This window comes from Chrysemys picta, chromosome 23 (genome assembly GCF_011386835.1).
Source record: "Chrysemys picta bellii isolate R12L10 chromosome 23, ASM1138683v2, whole genome shotgun sequence".
In the NCBI taxonomy this organism is placed as follows: Eukaryota; Metazoa; Chordata; order Testudines; family Emydidae; genus Chrysemys; species Chrysemys picta.
The window spans coordinates 12,331,902-12,359,810 of NC_088813.1; the positions used below are offsets into that span (position 1 = coordinate 12,331,902).

Sequence of the window (27,909 nt, forward strand, 5' to 3'; positions counted from 1 at the left end):
CTCCCCGCCCCGAGCTAAGTGGTTTGATCCAGCGCTCCGCGTTTGGCTCGATTTGGCCATGTCGCGTGCCCGTACCGTGAGGGCGGGAGTGACACATTCCCATGGGGAAGCGGCTGCGTGTCCCTGAGGCCCGGGGTGGGGCCTCTTCTCTTAAAGGGGCCGCGCCACTGGCGGGAGCCGGGAAGAGCCGAGACCGTCGCGGTGAGTGACCCTGCCGGGGACGTGGTAGCAGGACGGGGGGGGGGGGGGCACAGCTCGGGGGCCCCGCCAAATGGGGGGTGTCGGTTAGTGCAGAGGTTGGTGGGGGAGTGCTGGCTAGTGCAGGGGTCGGTGGGGGGGTGCTGGCTAGTGCAGGGGTCGGGGGGAGGTGGGTTGGGGGTGCTGGCTAGTGGTGGGGATCCTGGCTAGTGCAGGGGTCGGGGGGGGGGAGGGGTGCTGGCTAGTGGGTGGGGGGGCGAGGATTCTGGCTTGTGCAGGGGTCGGGGGGGGGGGTGCTGGCTAGTGGGTGGGGGTCAGGGATCCTGGCTAGTGCAGGGGTCGGTGGGAGGTGGGGGGTGGTGCTGGCTAGTGGGTGGGGATCCTGGCTTGTGCAGGGGTCTGGGGGGGGGGGTGCTGGCTAGTGGGTGGGGGGGCGAGGATTCTGGCTTGTGCAGAGGTCGGGGGGGGGGTGCTGGCTAGTGGGTGGGGGTCAGGGATCCTGGCTAGTCAGCGTGGGGGTGTTGGTTAGTGCAGGGGTCGGCTGCCCCAGTAGAGTCCGGCCCCTCCTGGAGCACCGACACCCGTGGTGAGAGAAGTTGGATCTTGGGGTGAATCCGAATCCTGCCCCTCCACATTGCTGGGGATTTCACCACATCCACATAAGCTGGCAGCAGGGCATGGGGGGTGGGCGCAGGGCCATGTGAGGAAGGGGCTGCCCACGCCACCCCCCGAGCCACAGAGAGAGGGGCTGAGCCCTGGGAACACAGGCTGCAGTCAGGCCCTTTCCAGGGAGGCTCTGTTCTCAGGGGACCCCTCCCGAAGGACAGACCCATCCCCAAGGCCATTCGTGCCTCACACCCGCCTAGGTTCCAGGCCGGCAAGGGGCTCAGGGTGTGGCTGTCACTGACCTTCCCATATCGCCTCCCGGAAGGCAGACCGGCTCCTGTCCCTCTAATCAGCCAGCGCAGTCCTACTGCCTGACCGCGTGGCCCCATTCACACACCTGCGGGACAGGGAGCCTGTTGGTCCTGCTAGGCACATTGGTTTTGTTCTGACCTGAAACAGGGATTCAGGCAGCGGTAGCAGTGGGATGCGTTTGCCATCCCCGGTGCAGAGGGGGCGGCAGGTTCCAGCTCAGACTCCCAGCTAAGCGTAGAGGGTGATCGCCTCCCGCAGGGGGAACAGACTGGAAACCTGCTTTGGACCCTAACTGAGCTTTTAAGGGTGGTTGAGGCAGCACTTTACAAACGTTAACTGACACCCTGGGAGGTAGTTACCCTTATCCCATTTTACACATGGCGAAACAGAAGAACAGAGAAGTTCGGTCACCTGTCTAATTCCCACAGTGGCAGAGCTGGGAATCCCTACTCCCAGGCCCCTGGGCTCCATATTCAAATTAGGTTATGTAATTTGAGGATTTGGTTTAGACGTTTGGTTTTTTTTTCCTTCCCCTTAATTTATTATATAGCAACATAAGCAAAAGACTGTCCTCTCCATGCAGCTGCCTGCAGACGGTTCAGGTTTCCCTGTTACTCTTTTACCCACTTCCTCTTTCGTGGAGAAGTTTGCTGAAGGTGGAGAAAGTGCACCTGGCAGGTGGAGATTTGCAGACGTCATGTGCTGTGTGCTGTACCCCCTTCCTCCCAGCAGCCGTGCCCATTGAAAGCGGATGCTGAGCTCACGTTTCAGACCTTTCCTGTAAAACGACTTAGAAAAAGAAATCAAATCAATGTCCTGCATGAAGTGTCAGCCCAAAGGTTCCAGTTCTTATTTTGAACCAGTCCGGCGTGCAGATGGTGATGCCTTAGGCTTATGTGAGTCAATAAGCAAGAATTTTGTACACCAGCAGGTAGCTCAGGATTTCAATAGCTGCTTGGTTCCAACTCATAGGCTGTGATGGAGGCTGGTGCCTCGATTTACCCTAGGGGTATTTAAACACCCAGATGCATAGGGCAAAGGGGATGGCTTTGGGGGCTAGCCAAGCCTCCCACCAACGGACTGTACAACCTAATAAAGCAAGTGACGCTAGTAACCCCAGAATTGGTGCAAAATCCATGCCGGTGATGGTGGTATGTGTGCTTAGGTGTGTGAGGAGACTTAATCTGGATAGTTAAATGCTATCTGAAAAGGAGGGAGAATGGGAACTGCCTTGGGAGGGAGAGCAGATAGCAGGGACTTAACCTGTGTTGCAAAGCCGGGAGTGCCAGGTGCCAGTGAGTGCTTTACACACCTGAGTCATGGGCAGGTCCTGCAGCTACATACCTCCATTGGGGCCTCAGGTGATAGCTGATTGGACTGAGCTGTTAGGCGGGATGGGACGGGGAGGCCAGGCCAGACCTCACTGTATTTCCTGGCTTTAGCCCACCCAGCCTCCTTTTACTCTCATAGTCTGTATGGGGGGCCTTACGCTGTCCAGCCCAGAAGAAAGTGGCTCTGTTTGCTAACAGAGTCCATTGAAGAAGAAGCCCCTTGCATCACTTCCTGCTCAGCCTTTCCCGCTCCCTTGAGAGCAGAAGGACAGAAGCCTCCTTGAGCAGGAGGAATGACTCAGGAAGGCTGTGCCAGGTTGGCATCAGGGCATTTAGAACTAAACTGTTGGCGCTTCAGAGCGGCCTGTGTGTGAGGGAAGGCTGGAGTGCGTTTCCGGCCGGCTGGCTGTACTAGACAGCACAGACAAGCAGCTAATGTTTATTCCTGGGCAAAAGAGGGTGGATTTCCCCATAGACTTAGTCATTCCTGCCAGGTCAGAGACCTCCCCAGCTCCAGCTCTCTGGAGCCTCTTTCCCTGCAGGGCATACGAAGGACTAGGAAACGTGGAAGGTAACCTCTGACTCCTAAGTGAGACTGCTTGAATAAGCTACACCCTGAAGAGTGGGAGAGAACGGCTTCGCTGGGCGTCCCCTCGGTGGAACCTACTCTCCCCACTACAGAGAGAAGTGATTTGACTCCGCTGCCTCCTTCCTCGAGCTCCCCAGCTGGCCACTCACAGAAAGAGCTGGCTAAGGACCCTCAGCTGGGTCCCTGCTCCTCCTGGCAGGCAGGGCTCTCTCCCTTGCCGAGAAATGGGGCTGGGCTTATTTGTTTGTTTGGCTAGATATGGAGCAGGTGGTTTGCTGTAGTCCCGACCTTTTCCGTTTGGGGATGGGGTTAACCTGGGTGTAGATTTATGCTGCTTTTCTCCCCCACCTGGGGCTGGAGTCTGTCGGGGCCAATCCTGCATTTGCGGCAGGGTAGGGTCGTCTGGATGGCTACCCGTGCTTTGCTGGCTGGTTCGCTTGCATGGTGCAGAGAGCTTTATTTTTCAGAGCTCATCTGATCTGGCTCAAGCTCTAATCCCTCCTTGGCGACGCCCTTGTTGGCTGCTGTGGGACTGGTTGTGATGTCAAGCAGGTGACTAACCTGAGAATGAGCTCACGTTCGTGCGAGGCAGCATGGGCTAGTGGCCTGAGCACAGGGTGGGGAGCTAGGAGCTCCTGAGCTCTGATTCCAGACTGATACTGACACAGATCGGGCGCGGCTATTTACCCTTCCTCATAGTATGAGAACAAGGGGACCATCAGTTAAAATATGAGGCAACACAATTAAACCTGAATTCATTTGTACATGATGTGAAATTAGCCTGTGGGACTCATTGCCACTAGGTATCAATGAGGCCAAGATCTTAGTAGGGTTCAAAAAAGAATGAGCAGTTCCTTGGATGACCATTCTAGGGGATTGGAGATAAACTCTCATGATTTAGGGCATAAGACAAGCACAAAGGGCCAGATTTTTAGAGGTATTTAGGTGTCTAGCTGCCTGGGTTTTACCCTCTGGACAGGTTATTCTCTTCAATGATTTGGGATTGGTCATTGTCAGAGGTGGGATCCTGGCTAGATGATCCTACCTACGGGTGCTACTAAGGCAATTCCTATGCTCCATCTGTCTAATTATTTCTAAGGTTTCTGTCACTGTAGTGTCCGGCCCCCAAGATTGCCCCTTTCACTCCATTCTCTCCATTTGTCATCCCACTCAATGGGTTTTCCCATCCCATCTTAGGTGAGGATGGCAGAGAAGATCCTTGTGACAGGTGGAGCTGGGTACATTGGCAGCCACTGCGTGCTGGAGCTGGTGGAAGCCGGCTATATCCCGGTGGTGATCGATAACTTCCACAATGCCATCCGAGGTAAGGAGAGCCACTGCCACTGCCCCCCTGGGCTCTGTCCTGTCATCCTGTGGCCCCTGGTGACCCTCAGTCCCACTTGAGTGCCCATGGTCAAGGCCTGATCTCTCCTGGCGTTACAGAATAACCTGTCTCCCCAGGGGGAGATACTCTTCCCGAAAGCCTGCAGCGCGTGCAGGAGATTGTGGGCAAGAAGATTCTTTTCCAGGAGCTGGATATCCTTGACGAGGCAGCTCTGCGGGAGCTCTTTCAGAAGGTGAGCACGTGAGCACGCGGCGATCCTGCCGGGGAAGGGGGGAATATGCATTTCCTGCTGCGCAAGGTGCTGTGCTGACAAGGGGAAGCTGTTGGAGCATGTGCTGAGGGAGCAGGATGGTGTTTCTAGACTGGGAGCAGCGAGACAAACGTAACCACGGGACACAGGGAGGTTTTAGAACATTGTCTTTTTTTTTTTTTTTTTTTTTCCCTCACGGAAAATGTCAGCATTTCTGGCAAAAGAAATCAAAAACTTGAAAAATTCCTGCCAGAAGCAGGATGCAAACCAAAAATGTGGCTTTGGAACTGTTAGAGCAGGGCCTCCTGGTAGTTTGGATGCTTCATGTCCCTGTTCTCTATGGGCTGGGTGCGTACACCTCCCCTGACTCACAACAGTCTCCCTTCTTGCTGGCTTGCCCCAGTGCACCATGGGAGATGCAGTCTGGCCGGGGAACATGGCTCATAGAGAAGAATGGGAGCATGAGGCACCTGAACTACAACTCCCAAGAGCCACTATGGTGGCATTTCCAAATCAAAATTTGGAATTTTCAGGTGTTGGGGTTCTTTTGACCGAAAGTCGAATTTTTCTGTGGCAAGCAGACACTTTTTGTAGAGACATTTTGTTTAGTCGAAAACAGTTTTGACAGAAAATTTCCAACCAGCCCTAGGGGCTTTTTGCTGGTGTCATTAACCCAAGTTCTCTCCCAGCCAGCACTGACCCTTGGCCTCTTTGTTTCCTTGCAGCACCGTTTTTCAGCTGTGATGCACTTTGCAGGGCTGAAGGCCGTTGGGGAGTCTGTTCAGAAACCCCTGGAGTATTACAAGGTGAACCTCACGGGGACCATTCGACTGCTGGAGGTAAGCAGAGCCCTTGAGGCAGGGCACTGGAGTACCCAGAACTTCCCCAGTGCAAAGGACTCAAAGGCACACGAGGCTGGGGATGCAGGGAGATCCCAGGGAGCTGTGTGTGGGCCCCGCTTAGTGATCATGGGGAGTGAAGATCCAGGGCGTAAGCCCAGCTGTGGGGGTAACCCTGTGCCCTCCATCACTCCGAGTTCCAGTCCAGTAGGGACTCATGCAGGCTGACACCAACCCCCATGCAGAATTACAACAAGGGGATATCAGCTGCATACAGGAGAGCAGAGGAGAAAGCCTGGAAGGTAATTAGTGTGAGAGAATGGGAGGGATGGAAAATCCCCTCTGGCTGCCTGGGAAGAAACCTCAGGATCTCTTCTCCCAGTTCACGGTCGAATTAATATGCTTCTCTAGACTAGGGCCTTGGCTACACTTGCAAGTTACAGCGCTGTAAAGCCTCCCCCAGCGCTGTAACTCACTCCCCGTCCACACTGGCAGGGCACTTACAGCGCTGTATCTCCCTGGGTACACCGCTGCAGATACTCCACCTCCCCAAGCGGAGTGGCTACGACTCACGGGTGTGAGTGTAAACGCTTGCAGCGCTGTACTAATCACCTTGTCAAGTGGCCAATCCTCTCCATTGTTGTGACCGGCTGCAGGAGTGCGGAAGTGTCGGTTTCAAAGCTCCTATCACAGAGAAAAGCAAACAGATTGCAGCTTGCTTTGAGTGAGTGAGTGAATGAATGAGCAGGGGGCCGGGAGTTCGGAACTTGCAAAATAGAGAGCTGACATGCTCCAAAAAGCACTCTCTCTCCCCCCACACTCCCTGTCACAATCCACCCCACCCCCCCGTTTTGAAAGGCACGTTGCAGCCACATGAATGCTGGGATAGCTGCCCATAATGCACTGCTCCCAACACAGCTGCAAATGTTACAAGTGTGGCCACACCACTGCTTGGCAGCTGTCAGTGTGGACAGACTGCAGCGCTTTCCCTACTCAGCTGTACGAAGACAGGTTTACCTCACAGCGCTGTACAGCTGCAAGTGTAGCCAAGGCCTCAGTAGATGGCTCTTCCAAGTCAGAACTGACCCCAGCATGGCACTAGGGGGTGCTGTGCCTTGGATGTGATGCAAAACCAAGGGTCTGGTTGAGCGAGATTATTAATGGTCCCCGGCACATTTGGTAAGAGTCAGGGTGTTAGGCCCAGTTACGTTTTGAAGTTCTGTTCTGCCTCCCTAAATTCCCCCAGTTGTTCAGTTGGCAGCGGCATTCCTCTCTTCCTGTCCCAAATCATGTACTCAGTGTTGGCGGCCGCTGTTAAAGAGCTGCTGAGTTTCACCCCAGAAGTGGCTGCATTTCAGTGGTAGGTGGTCTGGTCCCCAGATAGGTTGGCTATACATCAGTTTGTTTCATTCCCTGTATAAAGGGCTCGTTGTTAGTGGGCAGTTCAGGACTCGCTAGCATATACGTAGAGCTTCCCGTTGCCGAGCACACGGGAGAGGCTCTCCCTGCGGCTCGGCACTGGACCGGTTCCTGCTTTCCCCTCTCAGACAATGAAAGCACACGGGGTGAGGGACATTGTGTTCAGCAGCTCAGCCACAGTGTACGGAGACCCAGCCTACCTCCCGCTGGACGAGAACCACCCAGTTGGGGGCTGCACCAACCCCTACGGCAAATCCAAGTACTTCATTGAGGAGATGATCCGAGACCTGTGCAAGGCCGAGAAGGTAAGAAGCACCCACTCAGCCCTTGAACCAGGGAGACTAGGAATCAAGTAGGTTGGGCTTCCCCTCAGCTGGGTCCTAAGTCTGAAGTGTCTCCCCAGCATTTGAACCAGATCTCCTCTAGCCTGTGGGGAAGGGGATCAGCCACTCCTGCAGCGCTGCTGAAAGCCCCCCGAAGCCCCAGTCTGCTCATGCAGAGGAGTTAGGGGAGATCGGGGACACACACATACTGGCCCCTTAATGTAGAACCTACAAGGGTGGGAGTCTGTGGAGTTTAGAGGCCAAGGCCCTTGCTTCTTCTGTGGGGAGCAACCTGCATGAGGGATGAATTTTCCATCGAGTGACCCATTCCCATCTACAGGTTTCCCCAGGGGACTAGGAAATCTGGGCCTTCTGTTTCCCACCAGAACTTTCTCAAGGCTTGGGATATGGATGGGAGATGCGTAGACGAACCAGGCAACGTTCACACATCTGTGTTCATATTCCAGGGGTCCTTTGAACAGCGTGGTGGGGAGGGATGGAAGGGGGTGCTGCATGAGCCGTGAGAATCCTAGCGGCTTCCTGGGGCCCTGTTTGCACTTCCCAGGCAGTGTGTGTGACTGGTGCTGTCTCTCTCCCAGGACTGGAATGCCATTCTCCTCCGGTATTTCAATCCCATCGGAGCCCATGAATCAGGGAGAATCGGAGAAGATCCCCAGGGAATCCCCAACAATCTGATGCCCTACGTTGCTCAAGTATGAACTCGCCTTGCAGACTGTCTTTAATTAGTGCTCTGTGTAAGAGCCCCTGTACGTGTTCCCTGTGTGTGTCACATGAGCAGACTGAACTCACGAGCCCATTCCCTTGTGCAGGTGGCAGTGGGGCGCCGGGAGTACCTGAGCGTGTTTGGGGACAATTATAAGACAGCTGACGGAACAGGTGCGTTACCCAGTGTTTCTGGCTTATCTTAAACCCTGTTACGTTAGATGGTGCCTGTTAAATCCTGCTCCCGGTGGCCCAGGATGACTGAGCTGCCTGGCGCATTCCCGGCAGCTCCATAACTGACCCGGTTTGCATTATTTTCCTGTTTCCTGGCAGGTGTCAGGGATTATATTCATGTCGTGGATCTAGCCAAAGGCCACATCGCTGCTCTGAAGAAACTGAAAGAAAACTGTGGCTGCAAGGTAGGAAATGGCTCTAGTCCGGGTGTTGGGGATTAGCAGAGCCGCGACTCACCGCCGTTAACGTGGGCTCAGCTGAGCCAGCTCCTTCGGCCTGAGCCCCCATTCCAAAGTAGGGGCTGTCGCTCAAGGGGAATTATATACACCCCTAGCGCTGGGTGATTATAAAGGCAAAAGCATTTTGCCCTGCTCCCTAGGGTTACCATTCGTCCGGATTTACCCGGACATGTCCTCCTTTTTGTGTTAAAAATAGCGTCCGGGGGGGAATTTGTAAATCACTCAAAATGTCCGGGATTTCCCCCCATGCAGAGCGAGGCGCAGCTGGGAGGGCTGCAGGAAAGTCAGTCGCTCGCATGGGGCTCTAGCAGCCAGAGCCCTTCCCCCGCAGCTTGCCGGGCTGGACTCCGGAGCAGCTGTAGAGCTCCTCCTCCTCCCCCCCCCCCCCCCTTCTGAGCCGGCCGGCCTGCCGGGCCGTTTGCATCGGGCCTCGGCAGCTCCTCCTCCCCTGCAGCCCAGCGCCCCGCTCCGGCAGCACTGTGCAGGGGCAGGGACCGGGTTGTGTGTTGCACTGGGGAGTGCAGCCACGTGTCCGGCTCCGCACAGAGCCCAACACCATGTTCTGAGCGGCAGGGTAAGGGGGCCAGGGGGCAGGAGAAGGGGCAGGGAGATTTTGGAGGGGGCAGTCAAGAGACGGGGGGGGGTCGGGAGTTCGGGGGGGGGCTTTTTTTGGGGGGGGTGGAGAAGGTTTTGGGCAGTCAGGGTACAGGTAGGGGGTAGGGTCCTGCGGGGCAGTTTGGGGGGGTCTTAGGAGGGGGCAGTTAGGGGACAAGGAACAGGGAGGCTTAGGTAGGGGGTGGGGTTCTGGAGGGTAGTTAGGAGCAGGGGTCCCAGGAGGGGGCAGTCAGGGGACAAGGATCGGGGGGGGTTTGGGAATTCTGGGGGGGGGGGCTGTCAGGGCAGGAGTGGGGAGAGGGATTGGAGCAGTCAGGGGATAGGGAGCAGAGGGGTTTAGATGGGTCGGGAGTTCTGGGGGCGGCTGTCAGGGGGTGGGGAGTGGTTGGATGGGGCGTGGGAGTCCCAGGGGTCTGTCTGGGGGTAGGGGTGTGGATAAGGGTTGGGGCAGTCAGGGTACAGGTAGGGGGTAGGGTCCTAGGGGGCCAGTTAGGATGGGGGGAGGGTCTCAGGAGGGGGCAGTCAGGGGACAAGAGGCAGGGAGGCTTAGGTAGGGGGTGGAGTCCTGGGGGGGCAGTTAGGGGCAGGGGTCCCAGGAGTGGGCAGTCAGGGGACAAGGAACGGGGGGAGGGTTGGGGGTTCTGAGGGGGGTGGGAAGTGGGAGGGGCAGGGGTGGAGCTAGGGCAGGACAGGGGCGGGGCTCCTCCCATCCTCTTTTTTGCTTGCTGAAATATGGTAACCCTACGTGCTCCCTCTATTGGGCAATAAGAGTAAGGCCCCTTATCTGTCCGTTAAAAGAGCCTATAGTCAGGGTGAGTCTGGTGTTAGTGCCAGGGTGGGGCTGGACAGGGCCCAGCTTTCACATGTGGCCCCTGATTTTGGGAGCCCACCTTGAGCCAGCTGGGCCCCAACTTTCAGACATGCAAGTGCCTGCAGTCCGTTAGCTGCAGCTGCTCCTCAGAAATCAGGCCCCATTGTCTCAAGGACAGTTTGAGGGTGGGGCCTGGTGCTTAAGTGAAACTGAAGGCTGGGCTGGGCGGCTGGGGGTGGGCGGGCCCCAGGCCCTGAGCACAGCAAGAGCCACCAAGTTTCTTGTCCTACTTGCAGATCTACAACCTGGGCACGGGCAGTGGTTACTCTGTCCTGCAAATGATCCAAGCCATGGAGAAAGCATCGGGAAGAGAGGTACGGTGCTAACCCAAGCCCCCTGGCCCTGCATGAGCCGCGCTTTCCAGGGCATCTTTCTTCCTCTTATGCTGGTAAAGCAGCAGCCAGGGCAGCTGTCCCTGCTTCCAGCCTGGGGGAGGTGCTGCCTTGAGGTCTGCGGGGGCAGGTTGTTAGCTACATGGGACTGTGCCTTGTGCTGAAGTCGGGGACCCCCCCCCCCCCAGCCCATCATGCGGTGAAGTTCTGGGACTGTCGCCCCCCCGACACGTTGCTTTCCTTTCCTTTCAGATAAAGTACAAGATCACTGCACGGCGGGAGGGGGACATCGCCGCCTGCTACGCTGACCCCGTCCTGGCCGAGCAGGAGCTGGGCTGGAAAGCTGCCTTCGGGCTGGACAAGATGTGTAAGTGCAACCCCTCCGGGCGTGCTCTGACCTACCCCCACCCCTCACTCTATCTGGGCCTCCTCTGGCCTCTCCCCGTGACTCTCGGGGGAGGGGAGCATGCAGGGCATCATTCAGTTTTATGCCCATTTGTCCCCACCCTACTTTAGCTCTCGCCAGAGCTTCTTCCTTGTCCTGGTCACTTAGCTGCTGCGCTGGGGGGAGGCTGGCACCGGGGATTGGTGCGAAGAGTCACTGACACACCTGCAGGAACTAGAGGGTTTGATTCAAGACTCTTGCATTGGGCCTGGAGTTACAGCCACCAATGCTCCCCCCAGCTGGCTTAGTCCAGCCACAGCCTGAGTCTCTCTCTGTGTCTTGCAGGTGAAGATTTGTGGCGGTGGCAGGTGCAGAATCCTACAGGCTTCAGCAACAACTAGAGCGTCGGCCCCGGGGAGCAGCCAGGATGGTGCCGGCCTGCCAGAGTCTTGGTCCCCGGGGAGCTGCCGTTGCTTTCTCTCCGGGGGGCCAGCTTGAGTCGTACTGGGCCTGTGACATTTTCCCACCTTTTAACCAGAAGCTGACTTTACTCATGGCACGGGGCAGTCAAGAAGCAGCCTAGGGCCTGGCCTGGCCTTCGGGGGGAGGGAAGCCCCGGGCTCTACAGCAGCAGAGGGCTGAGCAGAACTTGCACAGCTTAAAACATCGCAGCACGATTCAGTGGAGTCCCTCCGAGAAGGAACAGAACCCCCCCCCCCCCCCCAAGCCCTGCAGGGCTCTGGCACGGAGGGGCTTGCTCCTTCCCTCATTGCAGAGATGGTCGCTGAGCACGGGCCCTTCCCTCTCACCTACCTCACAAGGACAGGACACCACACACACTCTGCAGCTTCCCAAGGGCCAGGCCATCTCGGCAGCATTTTCGTATACACGAGCCCATCCTGCCCCCGGGTCCTATTCCCCTGTGCATGGGAACATCTTCCCCACTCCTGGGGGGGGGGTTTCCATATTCCACCCTCGGGGCTTGTGCACTGCCCTTTCCCTTCCCCCTGGAGCAGTTTGCTCCCTGCCTCAGTTCCCTCACCCTTGCCTGGAAGGGACCAAATGAGAGTTTTATTGTGTCTGGCGGACACAGGAGCCAGGGCTTGGTGCTGACGAGTCCGTTGTGTCAAACAGCGCTGAGCTAGCATATGGCATTGAATGGCCGGGCGCGGCTTAGTCACTAACTCTCGTGGGACAGAGCGTGTACGTGACAGGAAAATCACCAGCCCTTCATGGCTGCGGCAGCTATTTACTTACAGTCAGACTCACCGAAGCCTGCCTGGAGCAACGGGTTGTTTTCGTAGCTCCTAAAGCTTTTCTTTATTACAGCAAACGCTGGGAGCGAGCGGGAACACGGGCCAGTCTGTTGCGCTCCCACTTCCTACAGCTCACAACTGATGCTACTGAATGATGCATTGAGAGTTTGACTTGCCTCAGGGGCCAGCGTGATTCAAACTGTTCCCGCCTTAGAGACGAGGTGGCACAGAGCTGCGGTGCCCCAGGATCTCGTTGCATTAAAGAGACCGGCTCAACGGCTTGGGCGAGGTTTACGTTTTCTTTAATCTCATATCCAAGGGTGTGGAACACAAACCCTCCCCAAGGAAGACAGAGAACTAAAAGCCATTTTCAGGAATGGACAGAAGCTTCTTTCTCTCTCCCCCTGAGGCCTCAGCAGCCCCCTGGCCCAGAGGAAGTTGCTGCTGACACAGGGAGAGAGCAGCTCCGTGGAATGCTCTGAGAACAGGCCAGTACTTTCAACCAAACTGTACATAAGAATGAACATGAGGCCCAGCCCCCAGCCAGCCAAGATGCAGAATGTTCCAATTCACAGTCACAGAATCAGGTAGAGCTGCATTTCCCCCTGCCGCTGCCTCAGCCCAGGGAAGGGGCAGCTTTAAACAGACACGAGGAGGAGAAACAGAAGGGCTGTGTCCAAAATGAGAAGAGCTAGTCGTCCCGCCTCCCCCCACCCGCAGCTCCCCCAGGCAAACAGCGACATAAGTAAATCTTTTAAAAAATGGGTCCAACATGATTGAGTCTCTCGAGAGGGTTATTGCTTTGTGCAGCGCTGGCGGGCTGGGCAAGCCTAGGACACACAGCTGCATCCATGGACCAGGGTCGAGCCCCCTTTTCTCCTGCCTCTGTGAAGCTGCAACCCAGCTCTTTCCTGGAGGGGGTGGGGGGGTCCCCATTTAGGCTGGGCCTGAGTCAGTTCCACTGCAATGCCCTGCTCTTGCTGGGACTGCAGAGAGACCCCTGCTGCTGCTGTGAACAGCCAGCCCTGCCTCCACCCTGGGAGCTCACAGCAGGCCCCAGTGCATCCCCAGGGCAGTTCTAGCCCTGACCATGCAGGGGGCAGACTGCAGCCCATGCAGCCTTGCTGGCTAAGTCTATGCTGGGGAGGGGTGGGGGGGTTCAGCTGATGGAGACAGCGACTGCAGGAGGAATAAGGAATTCAGCCCTTAGCCTAAAAGGTTTCTTTAAAAGACATTTACAGCTTGATTTCCAGACCCCACTTATGCTCCAGCTGATAATGCAGCGGGCAGAGCCCACGGGGGGAGAAGGCCTGTGCTGCTCAACAGCAAACACCCTCTGCCTGTTCAGGGAGAGGCCAGCCCTCAGCTGGAAGGGGTGCGGGAGAGGAGGATGGATCCTCTGAGGGAGAGAGAACGGGTCCTCTGCTCTGCCTGCCAAGATACATCAGCCAGCACTGGATGCCACATCCCCTTATCCCTGTGCCAGCACTAGGGGCTCAGCTGAACAGGGAGGAAGGACCCAGCCTTCCATGGAGAGGGCCAGGGCCCCTGTGGCAAAGGCAGGCGATTCCACCCCCAGCTCTTAGGGATGCTCTCGCCTTCCCTGCTGGGACGATCCCCGCCTGGGGCCAGCAGGCTGCTGCCTACGGGCAAGCACGCAGAGCCCTCAGGGCAATGTGGGCATAGCAGCGACTGGCCCCAAGGGGTGCTCCGGGACTGGCAGCCCCCGGACAGTGGGAAAAGGCTCTCCAGCATTTGCCCTTAAAGAAGAGGCCGAGGAGACAGCTGAGCTGACGTGGGCAATTGCAGATGCTGGTGAGAGGAGGAGGCTGGGAACGAGTCTCCTTCCTGCATCTATCCCAGCCCAGGACAAGAGCATCGGCTGGAGCTTTTCCTTCTGTCCTTCACCTGACCTGACCCTGCTGTGAGAGGAAGGAGTAGCAGCAAGAGACGCTCCTGACTGGGCCGGCCCCCAGGGCAGCTCTCAGGGGAAATACACTAGGAAGCTGGCTGTAAACTGCAGCGATTTGTCTTTGCCTCCTTGCCTAGCTTCTAGCAGCGCGGCGATGAGAGGAGACAGACGCGCGGGGATGCCCCAGCACGCAGAACGGAGAGGATTGTAAAAAGCAACAGAAGGAGAAGGAAATCCCTCGATTATCTCTAGAACAGCTGAGCCGCTGCGCCCTGGCAGCGGAGACACAATCAGACGCAGTGTGGAGCCCGTGGGCATGGCTGCCTTCCTCTTGTGGGGTGTGCGTGTAACAGAGCACATGGCAGGAGGGGGGGTGAGCGTGGAGAACGTAGGTAGCTACTTTCCAACCCACGTGTGCTGCCAGCTCCCCGAGCTGTGCTGCTGGGAGAGGGAGCAGAGTTTAAGGTACAGTCCCAGTGGTTTAAGGTACAGTCCCAGTGTAGCGCTCTCTGGACCAACGGCCCCTGAGCTGGGAGGCTGATTTGTTTTAAAAACCTCGGAATCGTCCCGCCATGGAGACCAAAGGACGGTGCAGCTGCCGAGAGGCCATGACCCCACTGAGCCGCTCCCCAGCCACGCTGGGCCACACAGCAGGGTCATCGGGCCTTTCTAGGTAGCTTTGCAAAGCTCTCGAGCTCAAGCCCAGGGGACCATGGGCCAGCAGCCCCCCGCGATCCCAGATATCTCCTGCTTTCCAGGGGAGGGACTCCCTGCTAATACTGTAACAGGAGAGAAAAGCCAGGAGACCATGGAAATCAGCCTGAGTTAGTGCTGAACCTACCTCCACAGCCGGGTCTGATACAGGAAAATCAAGGGGATCGAAATCCTCAAGGGGAAAACAAGAGAGCGAGAGATAAGGCCACCCTGGACTTGGGACAGTCTCTACCTTAAACAGCTCCACTCTCAACTCAGGGAGCACCGGGGAGCAACACCCCACACGCCTGAGGGACCGTGGTGCAGAAGAGACAGGAGAGGGAAGGATTGAAGGGAGGGAAAACAACTGGAGTTGAGGTTGGTTGCCATGGCTTCCGTTTGCAGCAGACAGGATCAGTGGGAAAGATCAGAGGTGGTGACCTTGCGTCCTTTCCCTGCGACAGTCTCGAGTGGCTCTGCTTAGATCCGGGGCAGCAGCTTCTCAATGAATTCCTTCACCGCCATCATCTCCTGGACACAGACCACAGGAGCCCGTCACCCACGGGGCCTGCCCCGGTGCCCGCAGAGGAGCGTCCCTCAGGGGCAGGGCCTAGGGCTGGGAGGACACTGCAGGGGGTGCCTTGGGCCCAGCTTTTCAACAGCCCAAGGGCAGACGCTGCCATTGCAGACAATCCCCTGAGGTGGGTGCTCCTTGGGCAGTGAGCAGCGCAAGCCCCCAACCTGAATGAGGGAACAACCCCCAAGCTAGAAGGAGGGGCTGGTGCTCCCCAGGTTCATTCAAATCTAGGCTTCTACACCCTTCGCTGGGACCATCTCCCCCCTCCTGGGGCCAGGGAAGTTCGGGGCCCATAGCCACCTTCCCCCACTCCAGGCCTCATTGCAAAGGCCATTGCGCTCACCCCGGACTCGTGATCCGGAGCCGTGGCAGCTAAACTGCAGCCCCAGCCACCCTCCTCTTCAAGACAAAGATGCAGCCTTCACATGGTACAGATCCCAGCCTGCAATGCACCACCATGAGCCAAGCAGCCCTCTGATTGGATCCCACCAGGGCACTGCATGCTGGGATCTGTAGTCCATGCAGTCCACATCTACAGGAAACGTGAGGATGGGCACAACCTGCTCCATGTTGTGCGGCCCGCAGGCTCAGGCGCGATACCCAGATGCCCCTGACCCCAGCCCTCTGCGCCTGCAGCTGACTGACCTGAGGGCAGGAGCTGTGCATCATTCCAGGGTAGGTTTTGAATTGAACCTTGGTGGGGGTGACGACGGATTTCAGCTTCTCGGCGGTGAGGGCTCCGAAGCGGACAGGGATCATGGGGTCCATCTCCCCGTGACACTGCAGGATGGCGATATCCTTGTTCACACCGTTGCTCGCTGCCTGCAGCACAAAGGAGAGGGCTTAGCGGTGCCAGGGCATGGCGGGATGCCTGGCTGGGGAGCAGATGAGTGATTGATGCAGTGTCCTGCCTACGGCCAACCTGTGCCATCACCCCCAGTGCCACCGACTCCGCTGGGGTGCTTGCTGTCCGCAGCCCCAGGTGGAGTTTGCTGAGTAAGAAGGTTCTGTGATGGGCAGCAGCAAAGCCCCCTCCACCCCCCCCCCGATCTACTCACATCCCACATGGTGCCTTAGCAAATAACAGACCCAGAGGCAGACAGACAGAGCGCCGGTACCTGAGGGAAGGCCTTGTGCAGCGGGAGCCAGCAGCTGAGAGCCACGATGCCAGCCAGCTGGTATTGGGAGGTGAGCGCCGTGTAGAGCGATAGGGCACCGCCCTGGAACATACCAAGCACAGGACCATGCACTAGAGCTGCTGCCTGGAGCTGCAAGCCCAGCGGAGTCCAACCCAGAGAGGGGAGCCCCCCCACCCCCCTTCCCGGTGCAAGCGACACCACCTCCTCCCAACCAGGGGCCCTGCCCCCTGGTGTATAACTACATGCACAAACCGCCCCGGGAGGACATGGTCCCCCTGCTTGGTGAATGAAGCTGAGAAAGCCACGGAGTCTAACCCAGCCATCCCCCTGCACCAACACGGCCAGGGAGCTGGATCCAGGCAACGCTGCTGTTCCTATTGGACAGCTGGGCTGGACCAAGTCCCCGGCCCCAGCCTGTACCATCAGTGCTCACCTGCGAGAAGCCCCCGAGGATGATGCGGTTGGGTGGGATGCCATTCTTGATCTCGTGCTCGATAACTGCTTTAACTGGAAGAAGCCAGAGAGAGGTGGGTCAGCTCAGGATGGCCAGGGGGTCCTACAGTGTCACACGGGAGCTGGGATCTGCGCAGGGCAGAATCAGGGCAAGGCCCTGGGTGAGTTCTCCACACATGGCAGAGGACACAGGCACAGAAAATCTGAGATGAGGGACAAGGGAAAGGACGGGAGGAGCAGAGGCAAAGGCAGAAGCGAGAATAGATCCTGCTTGTCTCCAGGAGAACAAGAGGCCGTGGTGAGCCAGGTGGAAAAGGGATGAAGACAGGGCTAGACAGAGGCTGGGGAAAGGCCTTCAGCCCTACTCCTCTTACGGTTTTCAGCTGCTTTCTTGATTCCAGCTTCGTCCTCAGGTGCGTCCGGACTCAGCCCCATCAGATCGAACCTGGAAGGGAACCCAAGTGAGATCAGCCCCCTCCTCACTCTCCCAGTGTCCATGGCACAGGGGAGTCTCCGGGCCAGATACATCCACCCCCTCTCTCCTGGGAGGGCTTCAGATATCTCCCTACCTACCTTTCCCTCTCCTCCACGAGTGGCTGGAGAGAGACCCCTGATTCCACCTGCCACTACCTCAGGCTCCCTCTGTAACACAAGCCACCCACATGCCCTCCCCCCCAACCCCGCCAGCAGCCCCACGAACTGACCAGGAGGGCATGACCATCTTCATGTTGAGGGTTACAGGAATCCTGGGCCTGCAGAGAAAGAGAGATTAAAAGGCAAGTGAAACAGCCCGGGTGGGAGCCTGTCCCAGTGCAGGGGACCTACAGCAGGAAAAGTGATCCCGGACCTACCGCCCGAGGAATCCAGCCCAGAGAGGCTGCCCAGCGAGCCTCAGAGAGGCACTTTGGCCAACAAGCTTCCAGCCTTGCACCAGAGAGACTAATTTGTAACAAGGCAGCAGCAAGTGAATGAAGCAGCATGACGCACCCCCTAGTGGTACATCCTGCCACCAGCTGGAGGCTCACCTGGGCGAAACAGGATTTAGCTAGAATCCCTTAGAGCATCGCTAGCTCAGACAAACACTCGCTGCCTATGGCGAGGCATGACCAGGCCTCGCTCTCCTCCACCAGGGACCAGAGAACTTGGCAGGGAACCGGGGCAGCATTTGCAAGGATCCCCCTCTATCCCCCGCCCGATCCAGGTGGGCCTGGGGAACCACCCTGCCAGGGCTGAACAGCAATCTGGTTCCCTCCCGCCCCCTCCACATGCAGCACCCCCATGTCCAGCTGGGATCCTCCCCTTTTTAACATATGCCCGATCCTCACTGCCTCCCCCTTCCCCAGTTGCTGAGTCCCCATGCGCCCTCAGGCTAACACTGGCACGGTTACACGTGCAGAGGTCACGCACATACAGCTTCCCTCCTGGAGCAGGCAGTGTTGTGTGCTGTTGCCTAGCAGCCCATCCAGGGACCCGACATTTGGGGACTGGCTCTACTCTTGCCTTTGTTTTTCTGCTGCTGAGTTGGGGAGCTGCTGACAGGGCAGCAACTGCTCGCTCCTGTCCCGTTAGGCTGGGACACCCAGGAACGGAGGGTCTCTGCTCACTAGGACGCTGCGCCGGTGCTTCCCCGGGACGGGTGAGTGCACATTTGTGTTGCTAACAACCCAGAAGCTGCTGAGGCATCAGTGCTAGGGCCTCGCAGGGCACGTCAGGCGCTACTGCTTTATACTGACCTGGCCTGCTCAGAGAAGGGACCAGAGGCCGATGCTCCCAGTGCTTCTGGCCGCTCAATGCAGCCACAGAGAACAGCTAAGCAGCAGAACAGGGAGGAAATCAGACCCTGGGCAGCAGCATCTCACTCATTACACCGCTGTGCCTGGAAGCCAACTATCTGCCTCTCGACCAGAGACTGGGGGACATTCCCTGGACTCTGGAGGGGAAGGCAGTCAGCTGCCTGCAGAGCTGGGGAGACGTTTTCCTTGGCTCTTTTAAAATCCCTTGTTCCTCCTTCCCAAGTGCCCAGCTGAGGAGAGCTCGCCCTGCGCTCTAGTGGGACGTGGCCGGTCATGAGAGACAGGCCTTTCCAGAGTGGCACATCACAGGCACTGGCTAGCGTGTGCATACTTCACCCTCTGCTGGATTCACCATCGGGCTTACTCCAGGGACAGAGATCATGTTGCCCTCAAGTGGCTGCAGCCTACAGAGGATGAGAGCCCTCATCCCAGCACAGCTGATACCAATTCTCCTTTAGCTCTGTATGCATGGGGCTTAACTGGTGACCACTGCCTGTGGCCACGGATCCATCACACAAAGTTTGGGTGCCATGTGTTCAACCTAGCAGCCCATCCCGCAGTCAGCGCCCTCTGAAAGCTTCACCGTCACTGTGATCTACTAGGGGAAAGGTCCATAGCAAGGAGGGGAAGTGGGAAGAGATGATGGGGCAAAGGAAAGGAACAACAACAGCTCTGCCCCCCGACCAGAACAGGAGCACATCCAGTGAGAGCACCACCCATCCCAGCCAGCTCAGAGTGGGGGGGTGATCCCTGTCTGGGAGCAGCAGAGCGGGACAGGCTCCAATGCTAATTTCCATTCAGGACAGTGACTACCCGGTGAGATATCCTCCCCCCACTAACTAGCAGATTGTTTCAGAATTTCCCCCGCTCAGGGGCAGAGGTGATACTTACGCATGAGGGCAGATATATTTCACATATGGGAGTCGGATGGAGGATAGCGCCTCAGCCCAGCTGTGCCTAACAGGGGAGAAAAGAGACAGTTGAAGTCTTGCATGCTACAAACAGTGAGGCAAGGTACCACCCTGCATACTGGCACCCTCACTCCATCACTGCCATGTCATCCCTATAGAGCCAGAGCTGGGTACCCTCTTGTCCCCCTCAGGAGGGGCAGATGCTCTGGAGCAGGGATCCCAATCCATTCTGCTCAGCGTACTGGCAGTAGTTCACGAAGAGGCCGGCCACACCATCAATCTCCCTGCCTAAGCACCATGATGTATCAACCCCGGCAGCACAAAGCCAGGGGGAGCTTCTCAAATGCCCGTCGCTTGCACAGCTAGGCAGAGAGACCTACAGCAAACGTCACACAAAGCTTAACGGCTAGTCATGGAGGGTTGGTATCGGAGAGGAAGGCGTTCTGCAGCGAGAGGGGCTCTCTGCATGCAGCAGCCTTCGGTTACCTTAAATCAGCCTCTCACGATGAACGATAAAGCACCTGCCTAGGCAGAGAATTGATTCCCGTCCCCCACCCAGGGTCATGGAAAAACAAATTATACTTTGCTAGCCTTCAAACAAGTCCTCCCGCCAGGAGAGCAGATGTTGTGAGGCTGCTGGAAATCACAAATATTCAAGCTGAAATCCAGACAGCTGTTGGCCAGAGATACCCACACTAGGATCATGGGATCATAACTTGCTGCACTCGCTAGGCTATTACCATCCCCTCTCCATCTGGGGAGGAGCAGTACCATGCCCCTGCCAGACAGGCCGTGAAGCAAGTTCCATGTAGTTAAATAACACAGATCCAACAGGCTTATCTGCCTGATCTCTGCTCTGTGCCGCTACCAAACAATCCTAGGGAAAGCAGGCAGCATGGATTCTAGGAGTATTGTACCACTTTACAGCCAGACAACAAGGGCCAGTGCTCCAGAAATACTCACCCTGTGTCTCCAAGCCCATGTAAAAAAATGACCTGTTAAATTAAGGAGAAAACAAAGGTATTAGCCAGCACAACAGCTGGTGAATTGGTGGTGAGGCAGGTCTGGGATTTAAAAAGCAGCCATGTGGGGCATTGTGTAGGGCTATTCAGTCACAAACAAAAGCAGATGCAACACTCCGAGCAGGAATTACCCAAGCTAATGACATGTCCCCGTGCCTTAGAGAATCATAGGACTGGAAGGGACCTCGAGAGGTCATCTAGTCCGGTCGCCTGCACTCATGGCAGGACTAAGTATTATCTAGACCATCTGAGAATGATGCACGGAGTTGGGACAGGCACACAGATTTAGTGTTATAGGATCTATTTATCACCACCTGACACATGGGCACTGGCTATGTCAAGCGGTCTTCTTGGTTAAACCGCCTAGACCAGGGCTGTTGAACCGGTCACTAATGTGTCTACCCGATCATTCTGGGGAGCGCAGATTTGAGGGCTGGGCTGGTGCTCTCCAGCGATTTACACTCGCCCTAAGAAAGGGGCAGAAATCTCATCACTTGCGATTTTTAAAACTAGACTAGACAGCCCTCTAGCAACGTGTGATCTCGGGAGGTGACCCTGCCTGGGCCCCGGAGATTCCAACTACTTCTGATTCTGCAGCAGGACCGAATCTAAACAGCTGCCTTGGGGGAAACAAAAGGGTTCTCTTTAAAGGCGCCTGTGCAGGGTTTGCCTCTGGAACTTTGCAGGGATGATTCTGAAAGCATGAAGGGGAGTTAAGCACCCACTCCCATTGACTTTCCAGGAGTTGGGCACTTACCTGCACTCTGTGCCTCTGAAAACCTCCCCGACCCCACTCTTTATTCACTGTTAGCTTTTAGATAGCGGTGGGCATCCGAAGAAGTGGGCTGTAGTCCACGAAAGCTTATGCTCTAATAAATGTGTTAGTCTCTAAGGTGCCACAAGTACTCCTGTTCTTTTTATAAATATCAGTAATCACTAATCCACTCAGAGGCTTGGAGAGAGCTCCTCCTCCTCCTCCAGTTTTATCCTTTTCCACTGAGCGAACATGGATCCAACCCCTCACCCCAGTTCCTAGTGACACCTGAAATTGGCAAGGCTTTCTCGCTGGGGACTGGGTGGCTCAGAGGATTTCAGCTCCAGGGCTGTCAAACTGGCAGCTTCCACTTCCAAGAAGGGAAATAAGGCTGTTTCGTTTACTTCCTTGCTCGTGCTGCAACACCACCAATAGGGCCAGCACAACTCAGCGAAGCAGGGCTAGTTCCTTGTTCCCAGCAGGTACAAGAGAGCACACTGGTTTTGTACAGGCCCTACACAAACAGCAGTGTGAGTTTTTAATTTCAAGAGCTGAAGGCACATCACTATCCGAGCGCATCACTATCTCAAGATGGGCCTGAGCTAGAGGACAGCATCCCCTTTGCATTTAATAAGGACAGTGGTAAAGAAAAAGGCCAGTTAATTCCCTAATCAGCCGAGGCTACAGCAGATGGACACAGCAGAGACCAGCCTTACCGCTGCAGTCTCCCGTTCTGCCCCTGAAACAGTCACCGCATCAGCAAGGAGGGGGACAGACATGTTGTTACCACACATACACTGAAAGGAACTCCAACAGCTGGCACCTGCAGGGAAGAGACACAAAATCAAGTTGCAAATCCCAGCTCCAGTCTGAGGGGCTGGCGGTCAGATGGGGCTGGTACCGACAGATTAACACCAGCTCAAAGCCAGCTCAGCACAGTGGTGGCCTGGAAGCTGCTGCCGTCTGATGGCTGTCCACTGAGTCCTGTGTGGAACAGGAGTTGAGGGGCTCAGTTCAGTTCGTAATGGGCCATGGAACCAACATTCTCCTCCTCCCCTAAGGCTGCTCCCTTCAGGATGGGGGTGAGGCATATTGTGGGACACAGGAGAAGTTTGTACCTGCCTGGACTAACAGGGATCTGGTCTCCGGGACTCTCAACTGGGCAGCTTTCACAAGAAATAAACATGCACAAAAAAGGAAGTGAACTTTGCAATCGCCATCCTAATGAACCCTGCACATACATGCCGTCCAAGACATGAACGTCACGCATGCTGGTCACATATTGACTAACACACTGCAGCGTCAGCAGTCAGGAGATCGCTTACAGGTCCCCAGACTAAACCAACCCAGGGTTTAGACTGACCTGAGTGGACAGCCCAAAATGCATTGCCCCAGGGATGCTCAGAGAGGGTGACGTGGAGCAGAACTCCAGGCTTAGCTCAGGAAAGGCAAGAGAGCTCATACTGAACTAGTTTCAAAGCTCCTGCCTCTTCATACAGAGGGAAACATGCACGTGATGAATTGCAAAGCCAGGACACAGAAAACAGCACTTCTGAATTAAGCTGTTTTGGGGGGCGGGGGAGTGTTGGAAGTGAGGATAGGAAGCAGGTCCTGAGCTTCATCATCTCTATTCTCCCTTGAGGACATCTCACCAATAGCTGCAACCTTAATAATCCCCGAACTCTGCGTCTGCCGATCACTGCCTGTCAGCTCATGGCAAGGGTTTGTGCCTCCGTTCCTGCCCAGACCAGGGCTCTGCGCAGCACCCTCCAAAGGGCCTTGGGAGGCTCTGCAGGGAGGATATCTCTGGGAGCACCATCCAATCATATTTCATTGCGACAGAACAGATTCAGCTCAAATCTGGCTGCTTGGGAGTCAGAAATCAGTGAATGTTTCCCACTTATGGGCGGCTGATTGGATGGTGAAAATTGACTCTTGCTTCTGTTCATTGCACTTTAAGGTCAAGGTTATTGATCTCACTGGTAACAATGCAGGGATTGGAGGAGTCAAGGGCCAGTTCTGGCTGTCGTGAGAGCCATGCTGAGGAGGTACAACAGAAAAGGTCTCAAAGGCAAGCTCTGCCTGTAGCCCTCAGCTTTTCAAACAGACCAGTGACACACATTTTGCAATGCTAATAAACCAGACAGTCCTTTGTTACCGAGCGGAGTGACGCCCACAGACCCAGCTGGATAGAAAACAAGCAACATTCATCTGTTGGCATTACAGCTACATCACCTGCAAAATCTTCTTTGCATCTGTTAATACAATCACCATCACGCCCACCTCAAAGAGCAGGCAAACACTGCCGGCACGTTTAACCTCGCCAAGCAAGTTTGCCAGTTATTGACAATCCTGGACATCGATATCGTATCCAGCCACAGAACGGGTGTAGCGTGGGCACGGGGCACTTCCCCGCATTGTTCCACCAGCGAGCGTCTCTTAGCTATAGCCTGGAGGGAGCGCCATCTCCATGGCCCAGTAAAGTCCTTGCCCTCTCTGCTGAAACTGCCCAGATGGGTGCCAGTCACCGCCAACCGTGACAGTGATTTTGATGATGTGGCAACCTGCCCAACAGAAACTAAATCCAGATCCATTAAACTAGTTTCACGGATCAATAAACAGTCATGTTTTCAGACTCTAATCAAATATTAGACGAACGAGCTCATCAGATCTGGCACCTAAATGCCACCTAACCAGCCGCTGAGACAGAACCCACATATTCCTGCATTTCCCATGTTCAGAGAAACAAGCGGGGAGGAACAGCACTTGCCAAAAAGGTAGAAGATGACAGCCCCAAAGAGGAGAGTCTCACTGTCCAGCATAGCCTATCCTGTCCTGAGACTAGCCACTATTTGAGTACATTCAAGAATGTGAGGCACTCAGGTACTATGAAAATGGGGGCCCTACAAGAACCTAAGATGGATGCATAGATTAGTTAAAATGTGCTCCCTATATTGATAAGAACTGATTCCCCAATCCCCCTCCCCCCCCCCACTCTGCTCACACAGGCTGTGAGGGGCTAACAGATGGTATGGCAGTTCAGAGAAGCACCCAGTATATTCAACCCTCTCTGAGCTGGGAACCTCCAGGGAGCACTCTCCTAAGATCTCCAATGCTCTATGGTTTCAGTGGGGTCAGAAATGCCATAAAAATAGCCCACTGCCCCAACGTTTGAGCATTTACGCCTCACAGTTAGTGCAGAAGCAGCCACAAAAACAAGACGTTCAGGGACACTCTCTCAGGCCCCAAAACGTGTGTTATGCAAAACAATCAAAAGTAAATTAAAAAAACCCACAAATGTTAAAAGACACCTTTGCAAGATTTGGGAAATTTCAATTAATGTGGCTTTTTGCTTAAATGTAAGCAGCCCTTGGAGTAGCCATCACTCAGTCATTGGCATATTATGCTCCTACATGAGACCTGAGAGAAAACCGGACTAGAAATGACAGGAAAAACTGACCAGTCTATTTTCAAAGTCCAACTCTGGGGTAAGTAGTGGGGGGTGAGGTGGGGAGGGGAATAAATAGCATAAATGTTGAAAAGTAAATGAAATTTTGAATAGTTTTTCCTTTCTAAAAGTCTCATGTTTTATCAGTAACAAAGCTAAGAAATGCATTAATTATTATTATTAATTAAAGAGCTGCACACTTCATTGCTCAAGTAGGCCAAACTCTATGTATTAGCCAACTTAAGTGTAAGTGAAGGCTGGCAAGCAGGGTGGGGGACGTGGGTTGCCAGAATTGGAGGATGAGGGGCCCAGCTGGGGGAGGGAGGGAGGGAAACTGGCTAGAATTGGGGGTGAGGTGCCTCGGGGGGGAAGGAACTGGACAGAGTTGAGGGGTAAGGGGCCAGGCTCAAGAGGGCTGAATGGGTGCACAGCTCAGTTTACATTGCCAATGAACTGCAAGCAGCTGCCTGTGATGTGTGTGGGTAGCAGCAGAAGACACCAGAGAGTTTGCCCTGCCTACAGCACCAAATGGGCAGTCTGTAGGCTGGATTTTAGTGGAAATCAGGCTTTTCTGGCTTTCTGATCCTCACCAAAATTAGTAGGGTTTGGCCCATTGATACCTAAAACATTCCCTGAAAGTTTGGAATTGATCAGATGCAGTTTTCAGAAGTTATCATGTCAGATGCAGTCAGAGAAATGCCATCAAGTTGAGTGTAAGCCCTGGATTCACTCAACTACAGAGGTGTCAATGTCACAAAAGACAAAAATATAAGATAGCCTGCAGTTTTAAAACCTACTGAGCCAAATTCATCCTTCATGTGACTCCATCAAAGTCAACAGAATTACACCAGGGGAGAATTTGGCCCCATTACTTTTAACCTTACTTTCTCCTTAATAGAATTTGGCCAGGAGAGGTTCACTCTGAGCTTGTGGCAACAATCTGCATCAGTTCTTATTTGATCCAAAGCAATTCAATCTTCCCTAATTAATCCAATCCTTTCTACTATACAATACAAATAATCATATCCCCTAGCTAAAACCCAGAAAACTGCTTCACATATGGATCATCTATAACACAGCCCCCACTCAATGGATCCCCAACACCCTTCTAAAGCCTTCTAGTGTATTTCTCTCTCATCCCTTTTTCTGGTCTCTTACCCAATCAATACCAGAGACTTCTCCTCTGCTACTCCTATGCTCTGGATCAATTGTGTATCTGCTCTCAAATGTCATCCAGACACACATCTCTCTCCTGCCTTGCCTCCTCATTGATTACTGCGTTATGATCAACACTCTTGTTTGAAGAAAGAACAGGAGTACTTGTGGCACCTTAGAGACTAACAAATTTATTTGAGCATAAGCTTTCGTGGGCTACAGCCCACTTCTTCGGCTGTAGCCCATGAAAGCTTATGCTCAAATAAATTTGTTACTCTCTAAGGTGCCACAAGTACTCCTGTTCTTTTTGTGGATACAGACTAACACGGCCGCTACTCTGAAACCTGACTCTTGTTTGACTGTCATTTATGGTGCTTGCTACCTTGTGCTGTGTTTTGAGTGCGTATAGTTGGCAGAATAATACATTCTACACCAACTTCTCTGAGTTGTCTCCTGCAATATCCTTGCACTGACCCAGCTCCCAGATTCCCTACATTATTCCAAGTACTACATCAGGGGTGGCCAACCTGTGGCTTCAGAGCCGCATGAGGCTCTTCAGAGGTTAATAAGCGGCTCCTTATATAAACACCGACTCCGGGGCTGGAGCTACAGGTGCCAACTTTCCAATGTGCCGGGGGTGCTCACTGTTCAACCCCTGCCTCTGCCACAGGCCCTGGCCCCAGTTCACCCCTTCCCCCAAGGCCCTGTCCCTTCCCGTCTCCTTCCCTGAGCCTGCCATGCCCTCGCTCTTCTCCTCGCTCCCCAGAGCCTCCTGCGCGAGGCACAGGGAGGGAGGAGAGGCGCTGATGGCCGGGTGGCGGCAGGCAGGGCGGGGCTGTTGATGTATTACTGGGGCTCTTTGGCAATGTACATTGGTAAATTCTGGCTCCTTCTCAGCCTCAGGTTGGCCCCCGCCTGTGCTTACCATGTCTTCTCTCCCTGGATATGATCCCCATGGCATATCCCTACACTTCCCCTACCCTGAGCCACCAGGTGCTTCCTTAGCCTGCAGGCAAACACCACTTTCCCTATATCATCATATACAGTCAATTGCAACATCCCTTTATCGATTTCCAATAGCACAGCACCCTCACACCCCACACAGATTGCACAGCTCATTCACAGAGCATCTCTAGTAGCTTCAATAGCACGTCCCACTACATGTGGCTCATGAAATTCTTGGGGCCATTTCCACCTGACACAATAGCCCAAAACTCCCCTGGTGCCCCCCCCCCCCCCAATTACCATCTCCTGAGATGTGTCTCAGTCCCAGCCATCATCCTCCCACCTCAGGTGTGTCTCCGAACTAGATCAAGGTCCTATCTCTACCTCCCTCCCCCCCATGGCCCATTCTCCCTCCACAAATACTTTGGCCATTACCCCCCACCACACTGACCCTTCCCCTGTGTCTCCCCCCTCCCCACAAAAGCTCATTTCCCCTCCCCGCCACTGACCCCTCCCCATGTCTCCCCCCTCCCCACAATAGCTCATTTCCCCTCCCCCCGCTTCCCAATATAGCTCATTTCCCCTCCCCCCCACTGACCCCTCCCCATGTCTCCCCCCCCACGTCTCCCCCCCCAATAGCTCATTTCCCCTCCCCCCATCGACCCCTCCCCTTGGCTCCCCCCCCCAAAAAGCTCATTTCCCCTCCCCCCCATCGACCCCTCCACCTCCCCCTCCACGGCCCCGTTCCCCAGACCCGCCCCGCTCCGCACCTCTCTCGCTCTCTCCCCGGCTCCTAGACACACTCTCCTGCCTCTCCGACCGGAACTTCCGCCCGCCGACCGGTCGGGGCGCCCCGGGTCAGCCCACCGGAAGTGACGGCATACACGGCACGGAAGCCGGAAGAGGGCGCCATCTTGGTCCTACCCGGGGGGGGGGGGGCGCTGGGCCTGCGAGGGGGCGGGAGAGAGACCCCCCCCAGCCCCCTCCGCCCCGCGGGGAGCCCCCTGAACGGGACCGGCCCTCAGAGCCCCTCAGCCCGGGGGAAGCGCGAGCCCCGCGGGGGATACGGACCCCCCCCCGGGCGTAGCGGGATCATGGCCCCGAGCCTGCCGGGGGTCGCGGCCCTGCCAGGGGCGATCGGCCTGGAAGGGGGCAGGGCCCCCCCGCCACACATGGGTTTCACCCAGCAGCGCCTCTCCGCTCCCCGTGCGCTAGGCCCGTAGTCACCGTGCCAGGAGCA

General features: G+C 55.7%; 2 protein-coding genes across 6 annotated transcripts; one reads left to right on the top strand and one right to left on the bottom strand.

Annotated features, from left to right (window-relative positions):
- Nucleotides 1-46: 46 nt before the first annotated feature.
- GALE (UDP-galactose-4-epimerase) lies at nt 47-12,643 on the top strand. 3 transcript variants are annotated; one of them, XM_024107683.3, is made up of 11 exons: nt 47-201; nt 4,234-4,360; nt 4,498-4,613; nt 5,357-5,470; nt 7,018-7,194; nt 7,812-7,925; nt 8,043-8,109; nt 8,269-8,354; nt 10,131-10,208; nt 10,479-10,593; nt 10,957-12,643. In XM_024107683.3, exons 2-11 carry the CDS (start codon nt 4,240-4,242, stop codon nt 11,010-11,012), a joined length of 1,044 nt encoding a protein of 347 aa, XP_023963451.2. In that variant the 5' UTR covers nt 47-201; nt 4,234-4,239; the 3' UTR covers nt 11,013-12,643. The 3 variants fall into 3 exon arrangements, with proteins under 3 accessions (XP_023963451.2, XP_042700640.2, XP_065433147.1); XM_042844706.2 differs by lacking the exon at nt 47-201 and adding an exon at nt 257-296; XM_065577075.1 differs by lacking the exon at nt 47-201 and adding an exon at nt 1,989-2,012.
- Nucleotides 12,154-27,567, bottom strand: LYPLA2 (lysophospholipase 2). Of its 3 annotated transcripts, none has more exons than XM_065577076.1 (10): nt 27,440-27,567; nt 21,838-21,944; nt 20,309-20,340; nt 19,326-19,391; nt 17,346-17,393; nt 17,016-17,086; nt 16,622-16,695; nt 16,168-16,269; nt 15,695-15,871; nt 12,154-15,003 (listed from the first exon to the last, which is right to left on the bottom strand). In XM_065577076.1, the coding sequence occupies exons 2-10, from the start codon at nt 21,913-21,915 to the stop codon at nt 14,953-14,955; spliced, it is 699 nt and encodes a 232-aa protein (XP_065433148.1). In that variant the 5' UTR covers nt 21,916-21,944; nt 27,440-27,567; the 3' UTR covers nt 12,154-14,952. The 3 variants fall into 3 exon arrangements, with proteins under 3 accessions (XP_065433148.1, XP_023963452.3, XP_023963453.1); XM_024107684.3 differs by lacking the exon at nt 27,440-27,567 and adding an exon at nt 22,244-22,427; XM_024107685.3 differs by lacking the exon at nt 27,440-27,567 and adding an exon at nt 22,240-22,300.
- Between the last annotated feature and the right edge of the window lie 342 nt (nt 27,568-27,909).